The sequence below is a fragment of the Schistocerca nitens genome, chromosome 9, assembly GCF_023898315.1.
Source record: "Schistocerca nitens isolate TAMUIC-IGC-003100 chromosome 9, iqSchNite1.1, whole genome shotgun sequence".
Classification (NCBI taxonomy): Eukaryota; Metazoa; Arthropoda; class Insecta; order Orthoptera; family Acrididae; genus Schistocerca; species Schistocerca nitens.
In genome coordinates, this window is record NC_064622.1 from 186879951 (window position 1) to 186899155 (window position 19205).

At 41.1% G+C, this 19205-nt stretch overlaps 1 protein-coding gene across 1 annotated transcript in view; it reads left to right on the forward strand.

The window, feature by feature from the left end:
- The window catches only part of LOC126204092 (optomotor-blind protein), a 532433-nt gene that overhangs the window by 210556 nt on the left and 302672 nt on the right, over nt 1-19205 (forward strand). The window contains exons 2-3 of the mRNA XM_049938510.1: nt 6459-6572; nt 15819-15981. Coding sequence (XP_049794467.1) covers nt 6459-6572; nt 15819-15981 — 277 coding nt within the window. The remainder of the gene's footprint in view (nt 1-6458; nt 6573-15818; nt 15982-19205) is intronic.

The window sequence follows — 19205 nt, forward strand, 5'->3', positions numbered from 1 at the left end:
AACGACTTCCAAAATGGAATGTCCAATGAGTCTAGCTCCAACTACCGTTTCCTACTCAGAGTTCGTGTGGCCGTAATCACGACGGAAACCTTTTCACCTAAATCACCTGAGTGCAAATGACGGTTCGGCCAATGCACAGCTCATTTATACCTTGTATGCGTGACTCTACCGCCGTCTGTGTATGTGAATCTAGCTATCCCATGAGTTTTGACACTTGAGTGTATACTTCGTGAAATATAAATCAGTTAAACTGGGTCCATCGTTTTGAATAACCCTGTATATTACTGCGTGTTGAAAATCAGTATGCCTTGAGCAGGTGCTAAATATGTACATCTACATCTACATACATACTCCGCAATCCACCATACGGTGCGTGGCGGAGGGTACCTCGTACCACAACTAGCATCTTCTCTCCCTGTTCCACTCCCAAACAGAACGGGGGAAAAATGACTGCCTATATGCCTCTGTACGAGCCCTAATCTCTCTTATTTTATCTTTGCGGTCTTTCCGTGAAATGTAAGTTGGCAGCAGTAAAATTGTACTGCAGTCAGCCTCAAATGCTGGTACTCTAAATTTCCTCAGTAGCGATTCACGAAAAGAACGCCTCCTTTCCTCTAGAGACTCCCACCCGAGTTGCTGAAGCATTTCCGTAACACTCGCCTGATGATCAAATCTACCAGTAATAAATCTAGCAGCCCGCCTCTAAATTGCTTCTATGTCCTCCGTCAATCCGACCTGATAGGGATCCCAAACGCTCGAGCAGTACTCAAGAATAGGTCGTATTAGTGTTTTATAAGCGGTCTCCTTTACAGATGAACCGCATCTTCCCAAAATTCTACCAATGAACCGAAGACGACTACCCGCCTTCCCCACAACTGCCATTACATGCTTGTCCCACTTCATATCGCTCTGCAATGTTACGCCCAAGTATTTAATCGACGTGACTGTGTCAAGCGCTACACTGCTAATGGAGTATTCAGACATTACAGGATTCTTTTTCCTATTCATCTGCATTAATTTACATTTATCTATATTTAGAGTTAGCTGCCATTCTTTACACCAATCAGAAATCCAGTCCAAGTTATCTTGTATCCTCTTACAGTCACTCAACGACGACACCTTCCCGTACACCACAGCATCATCAGAAAACAGATGCACATTGCTATCCACCTTATCCAAAAGATCATTTATGTAGATAGAAAACAACAGCGGACCTACCACACTTCCCTGAGGCACTCCAAATGATACCCTCACCTCTGATGAACACTCACCGTCGAGGACAACGTACTGGGTTCTATTACTTAAGAAGTCTTCGAGCCACTCACATATTTGGGAACCAATCCCATTTGCTCGTACCTTAGGAGTCTGCAGTGGGGCACCGAGTCAAACACTTTCCGGAAGTCAAGGAAATGGCATCCGTCTGATACCCTTCATCCATGGTTCGCAAGATATCATGTGAAAAAGGGCGGATTGCGTTTCGTAGGACTGAAAGCCGTGCTGATGCATGGGCAGCAACTTCTCTGTCTCAAGGAATTTCATTATATTCGAACTGAGAATATGTTCGAGAATCCTGCTACAACCGATGTTAAGGATATTGGTCTGTAATTTTGAGGATCCGTCCTTTTACCCTTCTTATGTACAGGCGTCACCTGCGCTTTTTTCCAGTCGCTCGGGACTTTACGCTGGGCAAGAGATTCGCGATAAATGCAAGCTAAGTAGCATGGACATCATGGAACAGCTAGGAAGCAGCGCTTTATTCTGATGCCCAAGCGATATCTCTCGTCTTTTGTAGTCTATTAGTAACGCCAGTCCCCAGTACAGGCGTGATATGGGTAGGGGGGCGAAGTGTGTCTAAATTTGAGCCGGCTCTAAATGATGGGCGCGGTAAATCTTTGTAATCTAATTCACAGGCGATGATACTGCGCTGTTACACCGAATGAAAGGGGAAAGGGAGGGGTGTTGTGGAGGGCGCGTTAACAGATCGCCGGAGGCAGGGGTCGCGTGAAAGCGCTGTCGGACCGGTCCGCGGCGGCCGGCGCGCGCGACCGTGAGCGTGAACGTGAACGTGCGAGAGAGTGCGCGTGCACGGGGGGCGGCTGTTGTGCCGGCCGCGGGCAGTTGGGGAGCCGCATCTGTCACCGCATCGATACTCGTCACACGGCCAATCGCAGCACGCCCCGCCGGCCTCGGGGGCGCAAAATGGCCGCCACCACATGCGGTACGTCGGCCAGGCCTCAGCACCGGGACCGCGTGCTTTCAGAGCACACGCGCCGTCCCTCGCAGCCTCGCGAACCGCGTCTCGGACGCTGCCGCTGCGTGAGCTTCGAGGAACTAGCGGCGACGTAGCAGTACTACGAAGTCACATTCTTCCTCGTCGGTATTTATTTTATTTACTTATTTATATTGGCATTTGGCCATACTGACCGTACAGTCATCTATGCATTAAAAGATTTCAAAACACAAATACAGGGTGTTTCAAAAACAATGACCTGTTTTCAAAACTCCACAATTATTGATAAAAACATACTAAAAACAGGGGTTGAATTGCAAAATACTCGCAAAATCTTGAAGTTGTAGCTATTCTACTGTGAATGTTCTGTGTGTCCACCACCAGCAGCAACAATATCTGGACAATAGCTAAGTTCTCATAAACTTTACACAGTGTATCTGCTTTTACAGAAGTTATGGCGTCTGTTATACTGTTCTTCACTTCTACGAGGTAAAGGGGGGATGACCACACTTTCCTTCGCATATCCCCAAAAGAAAAATTCGCCTGAGGTCATGTCTGGTGATCTTGGATCCCAAGAACGGAGGGCACTGTCTCGGGGTTGAGACATGTGTCATTGGGAAACACATATTCTTCGATGTGCCGTAGTTGTAGAGCTCCATCCTGTTGCAAAATGAAGTTTTCGGAGTCCTCCCGAAGTAGTGAAAAGTTCTGCAGAATTTGAAGATAGCTCATTCCAGTCACCGTGTTTTCCTCAAAAAAAAAAAAAAAAAAAAAAGGGGGGGGATCGTACGCCTTTTTTTTTTTTTTACGAGAAATGGCACAAAAATTTCACTGTAGGTGAGTCTCTTTCGTGCTCTGGAGTCCTCATGTGAGCACGTTAACGCTAACATGAAATGTTGCTTCATCATGAAAATTAAGCGTGGCAAAAACGTAGAAACATGTCGTTCGTGTGCTGCTGGTGTACACATAGAGCGTTTTGTAATAACGTAGCTAAGACTTTCATATTTTGTGACTATATTTAATTTCATCCCACTTTTGTAGCATGTTTTTTTTCAATAAATGTGGGGTTTGAAATCAGGTCATTCTTTTTAAAACATTCTGTATGTTACATTCACACAAAAATTTAGCTAATACTTGGTGGCCAAGATAAAAGAGGCTCTCTATTATATTGAAAGTGGTATCTGAAGCTGAGTGTTATTTCTTAACTCTAAGGCGGCGCTCGAGCGTGTTCATTTGTATGTCACGTGATGTCCAGCGGCGATTTAGAGATCTGTGTTGCACTGTTAATAGTCATTTTGAAGTTTATTGTGAATAAAGTTCTGCAGAATGCCTTTTTCATTCGAACAACGTTTACTCTTGATGCTTTTTTTGGATGTAAATCGTTTGAAACGTTAAATGAAAGGTTCGAGATAAATAATACGGAGACACCTGCTCCTGCAAAAAGTGTTTTGCAGAAGTCGATTACTAAAGATAGAGCAATGGGTTCAGGTGCTCGGGCCTTACGTAACCGTGTAAAGAAAGTTTGTTTACCGGAAAATACGAGACTATAGTAACAAGACCACGGAAATCAACTAGGCGTCTATCCTCCCAACTAAACATCAAACGAACACCATGCCAGAACTTGTTGAAGCTGTTATGTATGAGAGCATACAAAGCAACAGCAATGCAAGCGTTAAAACTTAGGGATTACGCTCACCGACAACATTGTTGCGAACGGTGACTCGGGCTATGTCAATGATGGATATCTTTATTCAAATCCTTACATCGACTCACACGAAACATGGTTTCACCTTAGCAGGTACCTGAATTCTCAAAACACACGCCATTCGTCAACAGACAAGCCCAGGGAACGCCTTGACTTGTCTCTGCATGATCTAAAAGTGGGCGTTTGGTGCGCAGTTTCAGGCCAACGGAATGTAGGCACCATTCTGTTTAGCAACACTGTGAATTCTCAGGTGTACATGACGGAACTGCAACCTTTCGGAGCGCACCTGACGAAGGAAGAACGAGAGTATGCGTTTTTCTAGCAAGATGGCGCTACGACGCATATTTCACGGTTCTCGATGTCACACGTCCAAGAAGCTTTCGGAGAAGTGGTAGTTTCCGCAGGTTTATGGCCCCTAGATCTCCCGATCTGTCTACCTGTGATTTGTGTTTGTGGCGTTTTTCACAGGTTAAAGTCTACAGTAACAACACGCGTGAAACTGAACAGTTGAAAACAAACATTCACTATGCCATGCCGGAAATCACACCACATGAAATGGCAAAGTTTTCAGAAAATTCTTGAGACCTGCTGTGTTGTTTATCGATGTTAATGGTGAACATGTTCAGCTTTTCCTATGAAGTATCGATCTATTGAATGTTCAGTATATTGTTCTTCATAATAATAATTTACTACTATGTATTCTGTATTTGCAATAAACGTGTGAATGCGGCCTCTTTTTTTTGCCTATCCTGTATTTCATACATTCTAGTATCGTTTGTTAATAGCAAAGTCATTAACAGTTTGTAGCTGTTGGCTTAAATGGTTTGTAATTTTTTAATGATTGTGAGGTCATTTGCATAAAAATACAAAGCATATGATTCGAAACTCCAACTGGTGTTTTATTACACTCATAACATTGGTACCCAACAACCATATGACTACAAAATGAACCACGGTTGAATCTCACCCTATGCATGTAACAGATGTTCATTATCATCATCATCAGCAGCAGCAGCATCAACAATAAAACCAGTTTTGGCTTAACCTAATCCTCAAAGTCTTGGGCACAGCCATCTTTCCTTCGTTCCTTCAGATTCCAGTCGTCCGTGTTTTTGTTTGTAACACTGTGCCCTTGGTTTATCCATTACCCACATACGTTCAGTTCATCTCTATGTTCTTTTTTAAGCATTATGTATCTCCAGTCCTTGCTTTCTACTTTGATTTCCACTCCTGTCCAATAGCGCACATTTCATTTATGATCGCGTCTGTTCTTGTGACGAGGCTAGGTAGAGCAACTGTTAGCACACTGAATTAGCATACCGACCATCCAGTTTAAGGTTTCTCGAAGTTTCCCTAAAATGGTTAATACAAATGCCGTGGGGGTTCCTTTGAAACCAACACGGCCAAATTCCACCTCCTGGCATTGTTTCTATCACATCTGTAATGAGGACGTTGTCGCCGAGGTGCTAAATCTTAATCTTCGTTCTTTCCTCCTATTCTACTCGCTCTCGTTAAATTGATATCGAAAGGTCACCCCCATAAAACTATGACTTCAATCATATTCATAGAATTATAAAAAATTAGACTGATTCCAGTCAGCTGTTTCCAAACTTCGGTTTTTGGATCCCCCCCTCCCGCAATAGTGAAACTTTCGGAGTTTTATACTGATGTCGCAATTGGATACAGACTTGATGCCGCAATACAGGTATCACAACTTAAGTAAAAAATGTAATTTTTTGTTAAGTCAGGATCGGAATTGCTGCAGATTCACATTACCAGTTTCATCTGAGATTCTCTCAAAATATAAAGAGCATGGGCCACTTCGGGAGTAGCAGCATAATTTCATAGTGACATTATTGAGTGAGTCTGGTCCAGTGCAGAGACCAATGCGCTCAAGCATCAATAGCATGATACCGTACAATGTTTTAACCTGTATGATGCAACAGCGAACGTCTATTATACTTCTTTCTCTTGTCGTCCCACAATTAGGCTGACAGCACTGATTACGTTCCGTATCCGAACATTCCACCTCGTAAAAGCGTGATATAATGCCTGGAAATTGAAAGCAGCATCTTGTAATCAATAATCAGTATTGGAAAACGTTAGTCTAGCAAGGTGGCCTTATCGCTGTTGATCAGTGGAGATGTTACAAAGTAAAACTGCGCCATTTAACTTTCAATACATTTATAATTACATTTTTTTCTGTTCGCCAATGTCGCCACCACATCTGCATTCTCGGAAGCTGTTTGTTCTGTGCTTTGTCTTATTAACACCATATTTTTTCTTAGATTATTGTTCCTGTTTGATTGATTCCTGTTTGATTGCAGAACTGTGCTCCACAAAGAGAGTGACTGTGCTTATTTTATTTATGGTTTAGTATAACCTTGATTTGCTATTTTTTGACGCTGTTTGCAGCCGATACTGGCTACGTGAGTAGCAAGGCCCTCTCTGCAAGATGATGCCTTCCTTTTTCTGTGACGCCGAAGAGTTCTGCTGACTGAGTGTGTGGTGTTTTCCTTACAGGCAGATGTTCCCGCAGATGAAGTTTCGCGTGTCGGGGCTGGACGCGAAAGCGAAATACATCCTGCTGCTGGACATTGTGGCTGCCGACGACTACCGGTACAAGTTCCACAACAGGTAAAGGCGCCGGCTGTTGTTTCTCTCCCCACAGAGACGCGACTCGCACGGCCGGCCAGCGGACGCGAAATGACACGCGGACGGGATACTCGCGTTCTGTCACCAACGGCTGCAGAAAGAGATGTAAAAATGTGTGACGAGATGTACAAAGCACAGGAACGTAAAGCAGAGAAAGGAAAAACAAACACTCTTGTTTCTGTTTTCACAGACGCATGTTTCCCGCCTACAAAGTTCGAGTGACAGACCTCAACAAAAAGGCAAAATACATCCTTCTTATGGACATCGTCGCCGCCGATGTCTGCAGATTTAGGTTCCATAACAGGTACAACCAAAAAAAGATTGCATCTTATTCGCAGACGAAGTAGTGTCGGTTAGAGATGGTTCTTCCTGCCAGTCCATTCGCGGATATTGGTTTGTCTTTTTCGTGTCAATTGTGTTAGCAACTGAAAAGACACGCTTCTTCATTCTTTCCGTCCTGCGTAAATCTCGGTGAGACTAGCTTCCTTACTGTTCGTTGCGGTAGGCGAATTCTCCTCAGAGTTGTGGTGCTCCATAAAGGCTGGTTACATTTATTGATTACAGTCAACACGAAAAAGACAAATCATTGGTAACAAAGACAATCTCATGTATCGTTTTCATTCATTACTGTTCAGTGCGAAAGCTTTTACAAGTTTATTCCTAGTTTAGTGTAGTTTTTATTTGATTTTTACTTTATTTTTCCTGTTCTTTGTAATTATGGCCCCTTTTTTTATAGGCGTGGTGGGGGTACTATCTGCAGAATTAATGAACGTTTTCACCCATTGTGAAACACATAGTGAATCAAACCGCGTAACATTTGAGCCAAGTACTTTTGTCGTACGAACATATTTAGTCCATCAAACGTGAATAAACGGAACATGACCTAGCAGCATGATCTAGGCTGGGACTGACAATCTTTTTTTGGTTGTATTATATAAAAGTAAATCCTGAGTCGTTTTTCGAATCCAGTTCCAGCATCTTTTTCTGCAGCAATAACTTCCTGTTCCCATATAAACCGTAAATTATCAAATGCTACAGTTTATCGCCTTCTATTTATTTTCGAGGTACGTGACAACTGGTTACTATGGGTTTCCCACACAGGCCTAAGGTAGTCACGTCGCTAGAGGTTCATGATATTGGACGAAACTTTTTTGCAAGTGATTGTAAGAAAACAAAGCAGTATTTACATTAAAACAAAGGAGGGAATTTTACTGCGTGGTTAATCGTTTAGATAAAGGCCTCTTCTAATTTTGCTTAAAATGAAATTATGTGCATTTTTAAAAGGCATTCGATGCAGTGAAATGTTTCATAGACACAGCCCACTGATATCCTGGATAGCAGGATGAAATTTGCCGCACAGACAAGTTCAGTCTTCCTGAGAAATGTTATACTGCACTGAGTCTAGATATTTAGCCTTCACTTTCAGCTACGAAACCGGAGTTCCTTTCCAATTATCACTGCAGGCACTGACAGGTAAAACGAGAAACACTATTTTTTAGACAGCTGTACAATGTTATTAATAAAAGTACATAAAAAGCTTTAGAAGCTTTAATATACTATCGCCTAAAAATTTTTGTTTACACATCTTGAACTGTTCATGGGAAAAAATCATGAACACGCTCCTATGAAATAGCCTCTGTCTGCTGTTCAGAGTTCGCTTGCAGTCTTCTATCTTCTAATTAATCAGACCTTCTGTCAACTGCAGTTAGCTGCAATAACAGTTAAACCCCAAAAGCACAGCATAACCACTGATTAACATCATTTAGTGACGAAGAAACGGGGAATCTACGCTTCATTTTGAGGTGTACTTCTCGGATTTTAGGTCATCAGTGCAGCGCTCAGGAATGAACTACATATTCAGATGTCATGAACAAATGTAGATTTAACACGGAAACATCTCTCTCTTTTTTTTCTTTTTCTTTTTTTTTTTTTTTTAGATAGCACAGCACATAAACATTTGGAAATTTTTTCTTATTTTACATGTTTACTTAATGTAACGAGCTCTTTAGCTGAACTTATACTATTTTCAGTTCTCTAAACGAATGTGTATGCATAGAAATTACGCTGACGATCTAAGATGTACGATTGACGTCTAAAACTGCAAGTAAATCTCAGAAACGCCTCCTGAATAAGTAACTTTCGCTTCAGTGGTTTAACAGACCAACGTACTAGTCAATTTATTTGAAAAAAGTTACGATACTGTGAAAAATACACAGCTGAAAAAGCAAATAAATGCAAAGGGAATTTCTGTGCTTGTTTCGAAACGTTTCTGCAGCCGGTTGAGCAGCTTCGACCCGGCGTATCGGATCTCCTCCGAAGTTCCCGCAACATTTGATGGACTAATGACCCGTCCGCAAGACGTCCGCTAGCCGAAGTTTGTGTGACGTGTGGTGTCTGCTGTTTGCTCTGCTGCTGCCGCCGCCGCCGCTGCCGCCGCCGCCGCCGCTGCTGCGACACGCTTGTGACCACTACGGCGCCCTCCGCTGCCCGCCGCAGAACAGTAATCCGACACGGGTGCGCATCGACTTGCCTTGTCTTGCCTTGCCTTGCCTTTCACCGGTTCTCAGACCGCAAAAGGCTCCTCGGTCCGGAGACCGCTTTGCGACCCACGCAGGATCTGGGAACTGTTCTACAGCGTCCGAGCTTATTGCGCGTCGAAACAGCGCCTAACTCGTCAGTAGGCGTTTCACGTCCACGTTCCACCCGTAGGATGTTGGCTATAACTGCAACCCACTATAGGGGCTTAGAACACCATAGGTGATCCACTGGTAGCGAGTATGGAACAGATTGTACAGGGAGGACATGTAATGATATCTTCTACAGCAGGAGTGTCCAACTTTTTATCTTACTTATGCCACATTGGAAGAAAACGAGTATTTTTGGGGCACACTTAACATACTTAACACTAACCGGTGAGGAAAGAAAGAAAAGATGCTCGGAAGTTTATAGTTGGCACATTTAAGTAATTTAGAATTTATTGATTTATGATTCTTTACTCTAAAAAAGCAAAATTAGATTAATCTGACATTTTACATATGAGATTTCATTAATAATTTTATATATAAGTGATTACAACTCATAGAATTAATGTCACAATTGACTTACGGTACTTAACAGTCTTACGGTACTGTGAGACGGCAAACATTGGCAGTAACTGCAATCCGCACGAGGATTTCTAACAAAGGTTCTCTATCACAGCTGCAAAAAATAACACAGAATTTCCTTGGATTTCCATAAATTAATTTCCTTGTACGTGTCTACATCTGTAATTTCGCAGTTGCAGTCGAAGTAGCCGTAAGACAACATAGGAAGCGCGTATGACGGATTGGCCGGGTATATGAACGAGACTGTGGGCTTTCAAATATAACAAGAGTGGCAATGTTAAGAACGTTATGGACTAATGATAGAATAGTATCGTGTGACAGGAGTTTCAAATTGAAAATATTCAGTTTATCTCAACTTTACAATTTTTGTTTTTCTATTTTTACCGATTGTCTCATGCTCACTCCTTGGGCAGCATTGAAGTTGCTTTGGTCCGCATCCGGTATGCGGGTTGCTGGTTGAACACCCATGACCTACTGCCTAAAGTATCAACAATATTATCTTATAATGATTTCCAGCTGTAGTCAAAATGGCAATAAAGTATTAATTGTGTCGTGCTGTCGGTGACACGCTAATTGAGTCTTTAGTGTATTCCGGCAGATTTCAAGATAACTCAACGCTTGAGAACAACAGCATAGAGTTACAGGAGAATAAACAAAGAATAGAGCTGAAAAATGTAAGCAATGCCGCAAAGGATTTCAGCGCAAAATGGATAATCCTTTATAAATGAAACCTTAAACTTCTAGTGTCAGCATTATAGATACTGCAGAGGATCCTACGCTACATGTGTTGAGATTTGGGACTAATAGTATTTACAGTTTCCATTGCAAAGATGGAAGGAGGTGCCAACAGCGGTTAGCACACTGGACTCGGGTTCAGGAGGACGTTGGTTCAAATGCCCATCCTGATTTTGGATTCACGTGATTTCTCTAAATCGCTCCAGGCAAATACCTGGATAGTTCATTCGGTAAAGGCACGACCGATTTCCTTCGCCATCCTTTGGTAACACGAGTTTGTAATCCGTAATTAATCACCGTGCTGTCAACGGGACGTTAAATTGTAGTATTCCCTCCTCCTTTTCTTTATGACATGAAAAGTTTACACTCAGAGCAATAGTTTAACTTCGCAGCAACTGCTTACTACCGCTGGTGTCAATGCGTGGATTATAGAGGCTTATAAAATTTTGCCACCCTCGTTAATATCCCTTTTCTCTGTTCTCACTCTACTTGGTTTATTATCATCTGCGTACCTGTAAAATTTTGATCCTGATGCTATGGAACACCAGAATGCCTATTATCTAATGGAGATACTAAATGACAGGAAAATATAACAAAATTCGAATCCGCCAGAAGCTAAAAGCAGTTGTTGAAACAAAGTCGCCAAAATTCGTATCGACTGTAAAAATAAAAAAAATAAAAAACAAGTATAAGGTTGAGCCCCATGTCCAGTGGCTATTTTGTTAGAACAGTGGTTATGGTGATACGAATCTAATTAATATCGTTTCTCCAAACACTTCCAAAATGTAGCAAATATTCTTGAGAACCATAATAAAATCAAAGAAAGTAACATTTATGATTCTTTGAGAAAGGAAAACAAGGTTCAGAAAAAGGCAAATGGTTTGTGAGAAACTGAAAACAGGCGAAGACTGAAATCTCTAAATACGAAGAAAGCATATACTGGAGAATACACGTCTCGGGACACATTTAAACTCAACGTGGATGATATTACCAGCCAACAATGAAATATAATTAATTGTTACTGCTTTCCTAAGCAGTGTGAACTGAGTATGTAATAATTATTCTTAGAGTTGTAACTTTCCTGCATGTGGTCTGCAACGAAAATTAGGCTTACTGCGCAGTTTCACAAGTGCAAACTGCCACAGCTTATCTGTTGTTAGCGACTGGCGATGTTGTCAGCACTGAAGACGAAATGATGTGGAAAACGTCCTCAATACGAATTTCTTGCCTGTTTGACCCCTCTAAATATTGTTTTGTATAAAGCAAAATGACGTCGAAATGTTTTACTGAAGATGACAATAACCCGGAAGCCAATGCCTGCACGTGTAGGAAACTTGTTTGATAATGTTCAGCGGTGGTGATATTTGGATTTTTAAGGAACGTTTGTGGTCACACGCCTGTTGCTGCCTTCAACTCTTTGATATAGCTATATTATGAAAGGTAGTGTAACTATTTTATTAAAAGTAGTGTAAGTATAAAAACATTTATAACGCTGAATGTGTCACTGATTTTTACTGATTATCTGATTCATAGTGTAAAGGTATTTTTTATGTTTTGGTTGTTGTGCTAATTCTGTTATCCAATATCTGTGTCGATTAGGAATCAATCAAGTGCTAAAAATGGTGAAATATTTCGTGAAAGATACCAGCTGTGTTCTGTCTACTTGCTGTCATTTTTGTCATTTTGTCCAGCTCATTTATTGGTAGTTAAATATAAATCGTACTTTTTTTATTTTGCGAAGATGTCTGCTCTGTTGAACTATGCTGTAAATCATTTCTCGGTGAATCATTGCTCTCGACAGTTATTGCACGTTTCATGCCCACTCTGGAACACAGCTCAGCTTTGTAGTGGTGAAAACTATTCTAATCACACATTAGCTTTTAATGTAATCGACCCCGTGAATATGAAATTAATCCCTGGAAACAAAATTTCCTTTGTTATTTCTTGTCACGTCTCCTTGGTGTTCTTCGTTCGTCATACGCGGTAAATAAATTTTTATACCTAAGACTCGTTATGGAACAAAAGACAGAGGACATAGAATATAATACTTACAATCAGGAATAGCGCTTTTATCGTGTCTACGCTTTGTGTTTATATTGCAGTTGCTAGGAGTACAGCAGTTTAATAAACAATTTCTCGTATCAAAATCAGATACGTTAGAAACTATCCAAATGTACATTTAATTCCCAAAACGCTCTTCTTTGATACGTTCACAAATTCCTAGTAGCGTAAACAGTAAGGCTACAGTGAGAGCGGAATGAGGAGCGTGAAGTAAGAAGCAACGGACTTCTGTGGGCTCACTTGAACCATGTCTGCAGCGCATCCTCTACGCCGCACACGTGAGATGAAGTGTTTTTGTACCGACGGTTATGGACGCGGCTGGCTACTTAGAAATCTCAGGAACGTTGTCGGGATTCACACATCATTGTTGACTTCATACTCCTAGCTGTGCGTCAGAGGTTATTCCAGCACTTGGAGTGAGGAGCAGGGAGCTGAACGATGTTTGCAATACAAGGCGCTTCCCTTGGGTAACTTGTACTTAGGCCGAAACACTGAGACAAATATTTTGGCAGCAGACCGTGCCGAGAAATTCACACGTGATGTAGCACTGCACATTGGCGACCGTAAAACTGAGATATCAACAGACACCTGCGGCTCACCACATTTAAGCATTATAGTATTTGTACTGCGTTTCCTATTTTTCTAGTCTTCTAATTTATACTACATACCACACGCAAAAGGTCTCGTAGCATTCTACCCGAGGTTTCTTTTCCACTGACTACGAGCACGTTAAAACATGGCTAATTCTGGAAGTTAAGCATAGAAAACCGAGGTTATTCTTCAGTACGAAATTTATTCTCGAATGAAATAGTACATTTATGTTCCATGAATTTAATTTCTCGAATCATGATTTCGAGAAAGTTTGAAGGAAAAAGAGTAAAACACAATACATGTAAATTTTCCAGTTTGTGTGAGGACGTAAAATTAAATGGTGGAATAAAAACAATAATCAAAGAAAGGAAACGAACTACAAAATTCGTTCTCACCTCACTTAGATAGCACTTACCTACCAGTACTTAATGAAGGTTTTCTTTCAATAGCAGACATCATTGTGGCGCCTCGCAATTTATGTTTACCCATGTCTTGTAAATCACCGTGAAGTGTGTCATAGAAGAGTTTTGGACTTATCTTATGACTTCTCTTCTGGTTCACGAATGATGATTATGTTATTACTTTCACGAGACCACCATGAGCGGTATGTGAGAAGTCGTAGGGTATGTAGCCTATAGATTACTCACTAAAAATGGCGTTACACAAATTTTATACGGGTATTTTTCCTAATTTAGATTTCTCAATTCCGTTTTAATTAACAAATGTGTCGCCATTCGTACACCTACTCTCTTTGTGCAACGGGTATATCTAGTCACTCCACAGTTTCAGTTTCTTTCTGACTACTTTTAGAGAACAACAATATTTCTGTGCCCAGTGCCGAATCTGTTACGGCGTACCAGTCACACTGAGGGTAATAGGCTTAAACAAATACGAAAAATTTGCAAAGGAAAAGTTATTAAAATAGCATACGAACAAAAAATTGTTTGTTATCGTATTTTGTTACAGTCTCCACTTCCTTGCAATAAAATCAGTTCTGATTGCTCGAAGTGCTAGGGCAATTGTGGTTTCTCTGAAAACAATCTATTTGTGCTGGCGCACTCTAACCAGTAACTACGTTCAGCTAATTCAATGTAATAACAGATAATTCATATCGAATTTCGCTATTAAAACACTCCCCCACCTCCCCTCCTTCCCCCTATCGCCCGTGACCCGCAAGCATTTCAGTTTATTGCAGGTACCAGCAGTGTAAAAAGGCGTTCCTTCCGCCATTAAGGTTTTTTAAATTATTTCACTAGCAGCTAGTTGTCTTGATAAACATTAGATGTGGTAATAGGATGCCTGTGTTACGAGCTCTGTTCAACTATAAGTGCATAATTTCAATTATAAACAACAGGAAAGTATTTCAAAGTAATCTATATTTAAAATATCACTGTCAAAGATTCAACGCTCAGGAAGAGTATTCCGGGCAGAACAAGTAGGGATAATGAAAAGGTGGAGGTGCACCGTTCCCTAACACAAATTCGAGGATTGACATCTTCAACTTTTTGGAGTCCTATCTTCCTCAGTTGCTTGTAATATTACAGTATATTATAATTTTTACTTTTTGGACCGCCTTACTACAACTGAATGAAACACAATTTTCGTGCCTGTATTCTCTGCAAGGCATCTCCAGTGCCCGAAATAAGTACATATTTTTATTATTTAGTTTAGATTTTGCGGTAATGTACTTATAGGTTATAAACAGTTCTGGTGGTTAGTTTTTGCTGGGATGTAGTAATATTTGAAATTCTACTTACAGGTTGCTTGGATGATTTTCTACATATTACTCTTCTGTTCCATTTTTGGTACCGTTGCTTTTCTTATAACTTCCACTTGGGGTTTTTTCCACATTTCACAGCACTAGGAACTAAACAATAGTTTTGATGCAATGTTTTGGTTTGTTTTGCCACTGAAGATGCCTTGCAGAGAATAAAGGAGAAACCGGTATGGCGCTAAACTTGTGTTTCATTCAGTTGCAGTCAGATGGTGCAAAATATAAAAATTATCAATATATCGAGGAGTGACAGCTCTAGACATTCAGTTTTAACAGTAAGTTTTATTCAGCAGACTTTTATCCACATATTTATTTGCCAGGTACTTCTTCTAGTGGTGCAAATCAACTGTCGAGGAGATGATCATGGAGGAATAAGTGACATTTGACCTAGCGTTGCAATCATACGTATGAATTCATATTTTACAACCGTTTAATTTCACAACGTTGCATTGTTTTCAATAAACTTCGTAATCTTTTATGTAAATTCTTACTGGTATTAACAATCACTAGCTTCTAGTCAAGCATAATGCAAAAATGTTGCGGCAATGGTTGCACAAGTCAGAACGATGGTGAGAATTGTTCCTAGATGGATCGACGCCGTACAAATTTAGTATAATCCTATTTTCTGAAAGTGACAGTGCCATTATCAAAGGTTTCCTTTTATGCCACTGATTAATCGTATTCATATTTGTAGAAGAAAAAAAGTACAGCTTGTTTATCTAAGACTTCTTGTTGTGTGCCACCATTGTCAGTCATGAGCGATTTTGTGTTCTTATCTTGATGTTGCATCACATCCGATTCTTAAATCTAGTCAAGAGTAATGTAAGAGTACTTTGACATACCAGTCTTTTTAGTCGCTAAGCATTTCCTCTGCTCTCTTTCGGAGCGCGCCGTATTTTGTAAATTTAGTGTCTGTTGCTAATGCAGTATGTGATGAGTGCTGTCTGTGTCTGCTGTTCCCAGCCGGTGGATGGTCGCCGGAAAGGCTGACCCTGAAATGCCTAAGCGCATGTACATCCACCCGGATAGCCCATCCACGGGCGAACAGTGGATGCAAAAAGTCGTTTCCTTCCATAAGCTGAAGCTGACCAACAACATTTCCGACAAGCACGGCTTTGTAAGTACTGTACGTTCGTATCCACCACATTATTATTCTCTTTTTCTCTTTTCCTTCACTAGATGTCGTAGTTTGTAGTTTGCATGTTTGAAGCGCAAGCGTTGTGGGTCACCTCTGACGAATACTGAAAACCAGACTGGTGCAACAAGAGAGCTGTTTGAAAGTTTTGGAGGTGCTTGACAGCCACATAATTGAGGACAATAAGCTGGAAATATTGGAGATATATTTTATAGTAAATAATAGTATGAAACAGAAAAACGAATTACTGTACACCAAGTCTCGCTCTAAGTTTCTACTTTACTCCAATGTGATATTGAGCAGGAAAAGCAACATTCAGGAATTGGGACCTTTTATATCGTGCAATCATATATTCAGTTACGTGTATAATTCATAAACTGTTGTTTAATTACAACAATTTGTTATCGTTTGAAATGTTATAGACGACTACGTCCTATTAGATAGCAACATCATCAGGCTGAATAGTATGCTAATCAGAAGAGTGGTGGCGAAAAAATAGTTCTGTACTTAAAATAACTATAGATTTTAAAAGCGTTCCTGGAAGATATAGCCCATTTACCGCAGTTCTGATTGCTACTTGCCCATGTTAGGCTGGCAAAGCTGTTAAACACAACGTCCATAGAAAGTTATGAGGGCTCTGTACTACAGAAGCTTTACTATTAGTCAGCGTGTGACAACCACTAAACACACATTGCGTGTTTCAGAAATATAGTGAATAGTCTTGGTGAAATTACTTCCTACACGGTTTTAGCAGATTGCTCACTGCAGGTTTTTTAAAACCTAGTTGTTCTGTTCAATGTTGCCAACTATTAACGTTTTAGCTGTGTACCTACCATAGTTGATGTAATCACCTCAGAAGTTGGTTTTTAACACTCAGCATGCCTAAGAACAACAGCTCTTAATATTTAAAGTTCCAAATATAGTTCTAAATTCATTGTAGAGTTATTGGATCGTTCGAAGAACCTTATTTGAGTGTGATTTTATTCATTTTGAGTACTATAGACTTTCGAATTACTAGCGCTGGGAGCTGTACACTGAAATTCAGGTGCCTACAAACCTGTGCATAGTACGAGGAATATGTGTTCCTAACGCACTTGGTAATCATGTGCATTTCACATTTGCGGCACATTATTTTAAAATGAGATTGCCTAATGTATTGATAAAGGATGTATGGCAATAACTTTTTACACGTAAGAGTAGCAGTATTTCGGTAAACACCTACATTCAAACATTCTACAGACTGATTTATCGTTTGAGTCTCATAATTGTTTCGTATTAGTGGTTCGAACATCGTAAGACCAAAACCACTAAACCTGACTACCGTCGCAATTGACTGTCACCGCAGTGACTCAAGTATAGATACCGTGACTGCCCTGAACGTTAGTTTCGTACTGCTACCAGTCACATTATTTATTTTGTGTTTTATTGTGAAAGTGCCGCAATTAGCGGCAAAAATAAATAAATAACTTTCAGAGTTTTTAATGGAGTAGTGAAAGAGGAGAGTACGATTGAATTAACGGAAACGAAATACTAAGAAAGAAGCATATGGAATATCAGACCAACTGTGTGACTGGACCCAAGAGTTTCTTGCAAACAGAACACAGAATGTCATTCTCATCGGAGAGAAGTCTTCAGACGTAAAAGGAACTTTGGTCGTGCCCCTAGAGAGTGTGATAGGGCGATTACTTTTCACAATATTTATGAAGAGCATTGTGGATAATGGCGGAAGTTCCGTGAGACTTTACGGGGATAATGCTGTTCTATACAGAGAAGTCGCAACCCGTTAGAAAAACGCAGCGAAGTGCAAGAGGACCCGCGGAGTACTGACGCTCGTTGCAGGGATTGGAAGCTGATCCTTAACGTGTTGTGCACAAATAGGCACAAAGATCCATTGCTGTCTAATAACACGACCGCAAAAGAATCACTGGAAGCAATCACATCCGGAAAATTTCTAGGAGTATGCGTGCAGAGTCGTTTAAATTGGAGCGACCACATGAAACTAATATCCGGTAAAGCAGATGCCAAACTGGGATTAACTGGAAAACTCCTCTGGATGGGTAGTCCACCCATTTACAAAAACGACGTTGAATCAATATTTGATTATTTTTCATCAGTGTGGGCTCCACACCAGGGAATAGGGGAAACGCAAAATGTCCGAAGAAGAGCGGCACTTTTCGTTGCATGTTTAGGAAGCGCGAAAGGGTCTCGGAGATGTTCGGGCAGCTCCAGTGGAAGAGAGAGGCGTTCTGCATCGAGCTGTGATTTACTGTTCTAATTCCGAGAGCGTACATTCCTGGAAGAGTCTACCTGTATATACCTTCTTCCTACATATATCTCGCAAAAAAGACTATGAGCATAAAATTAGGAAGATTCGAGTTCGCACTGACGCTTACGAACAATCTTTCTTCCCGCGAACCATTCGCGACTGGAAGAGGAAAGGGGGAAGTAACAGTGGAATGCACAAAGTAAACCTCCACCAATATTGTACATGGGTTTGTGGACTGTAGACGTAGGTATAACTTAACCTTTACGTATTTTAGTTTAAATTCGAAACACGTAATTTTATATCATAGCTATGTCCTGTAAACAGAGAGAAAGGCCTCACTTGAAGACAGAATTTCTCTATATAGTGGGCGGCAGTGGGGCGGCCTGACTGTATCGCAGGACAGATTAAATGTAATTGCTGCGCGGAGGGTGTGTGTCGGCGAAGATGGCACTACGCTCCACCACGGGGGAGCGCCTCCCCGTCTTGGCGAACAATGGAGCGGGTCGGCCATTGTGCTCCGAGGGGGCCCGTAGACAAATTGTGTCTTGCAGGGGTCGCGCGCCGATGACTCGCGCCCAGCCGGAGTTCGGCCTGTGGGCACATCAAAGACCCCCTCAGCAGGCTGCCGGAGCGTCTTAGATATTCGTGGGAAGAAAATTCGCTAGTGGACGGGATAATACGTGAGGGGGTGTTTTGCATACATTAAACCTGAAGAAAGTTCTGAGGTCCTCTATTTAGCTGAATTTAATGCACTGGAGAAAGCAGGGGATCTTAAACAAACGACTGGAACCTACGTCAAATATTGATGCACAGTTCATTCAACTCGTTGTCATAAGTTCGGGACCAAACCCTCGTTTCGTCCTAGGACTTTCTGTGTCACATTCGAGACAGCTTTCACGTAGTACGAAGAACTGTACACGTACAGAAATTTCCATTACTTTCAGAAATA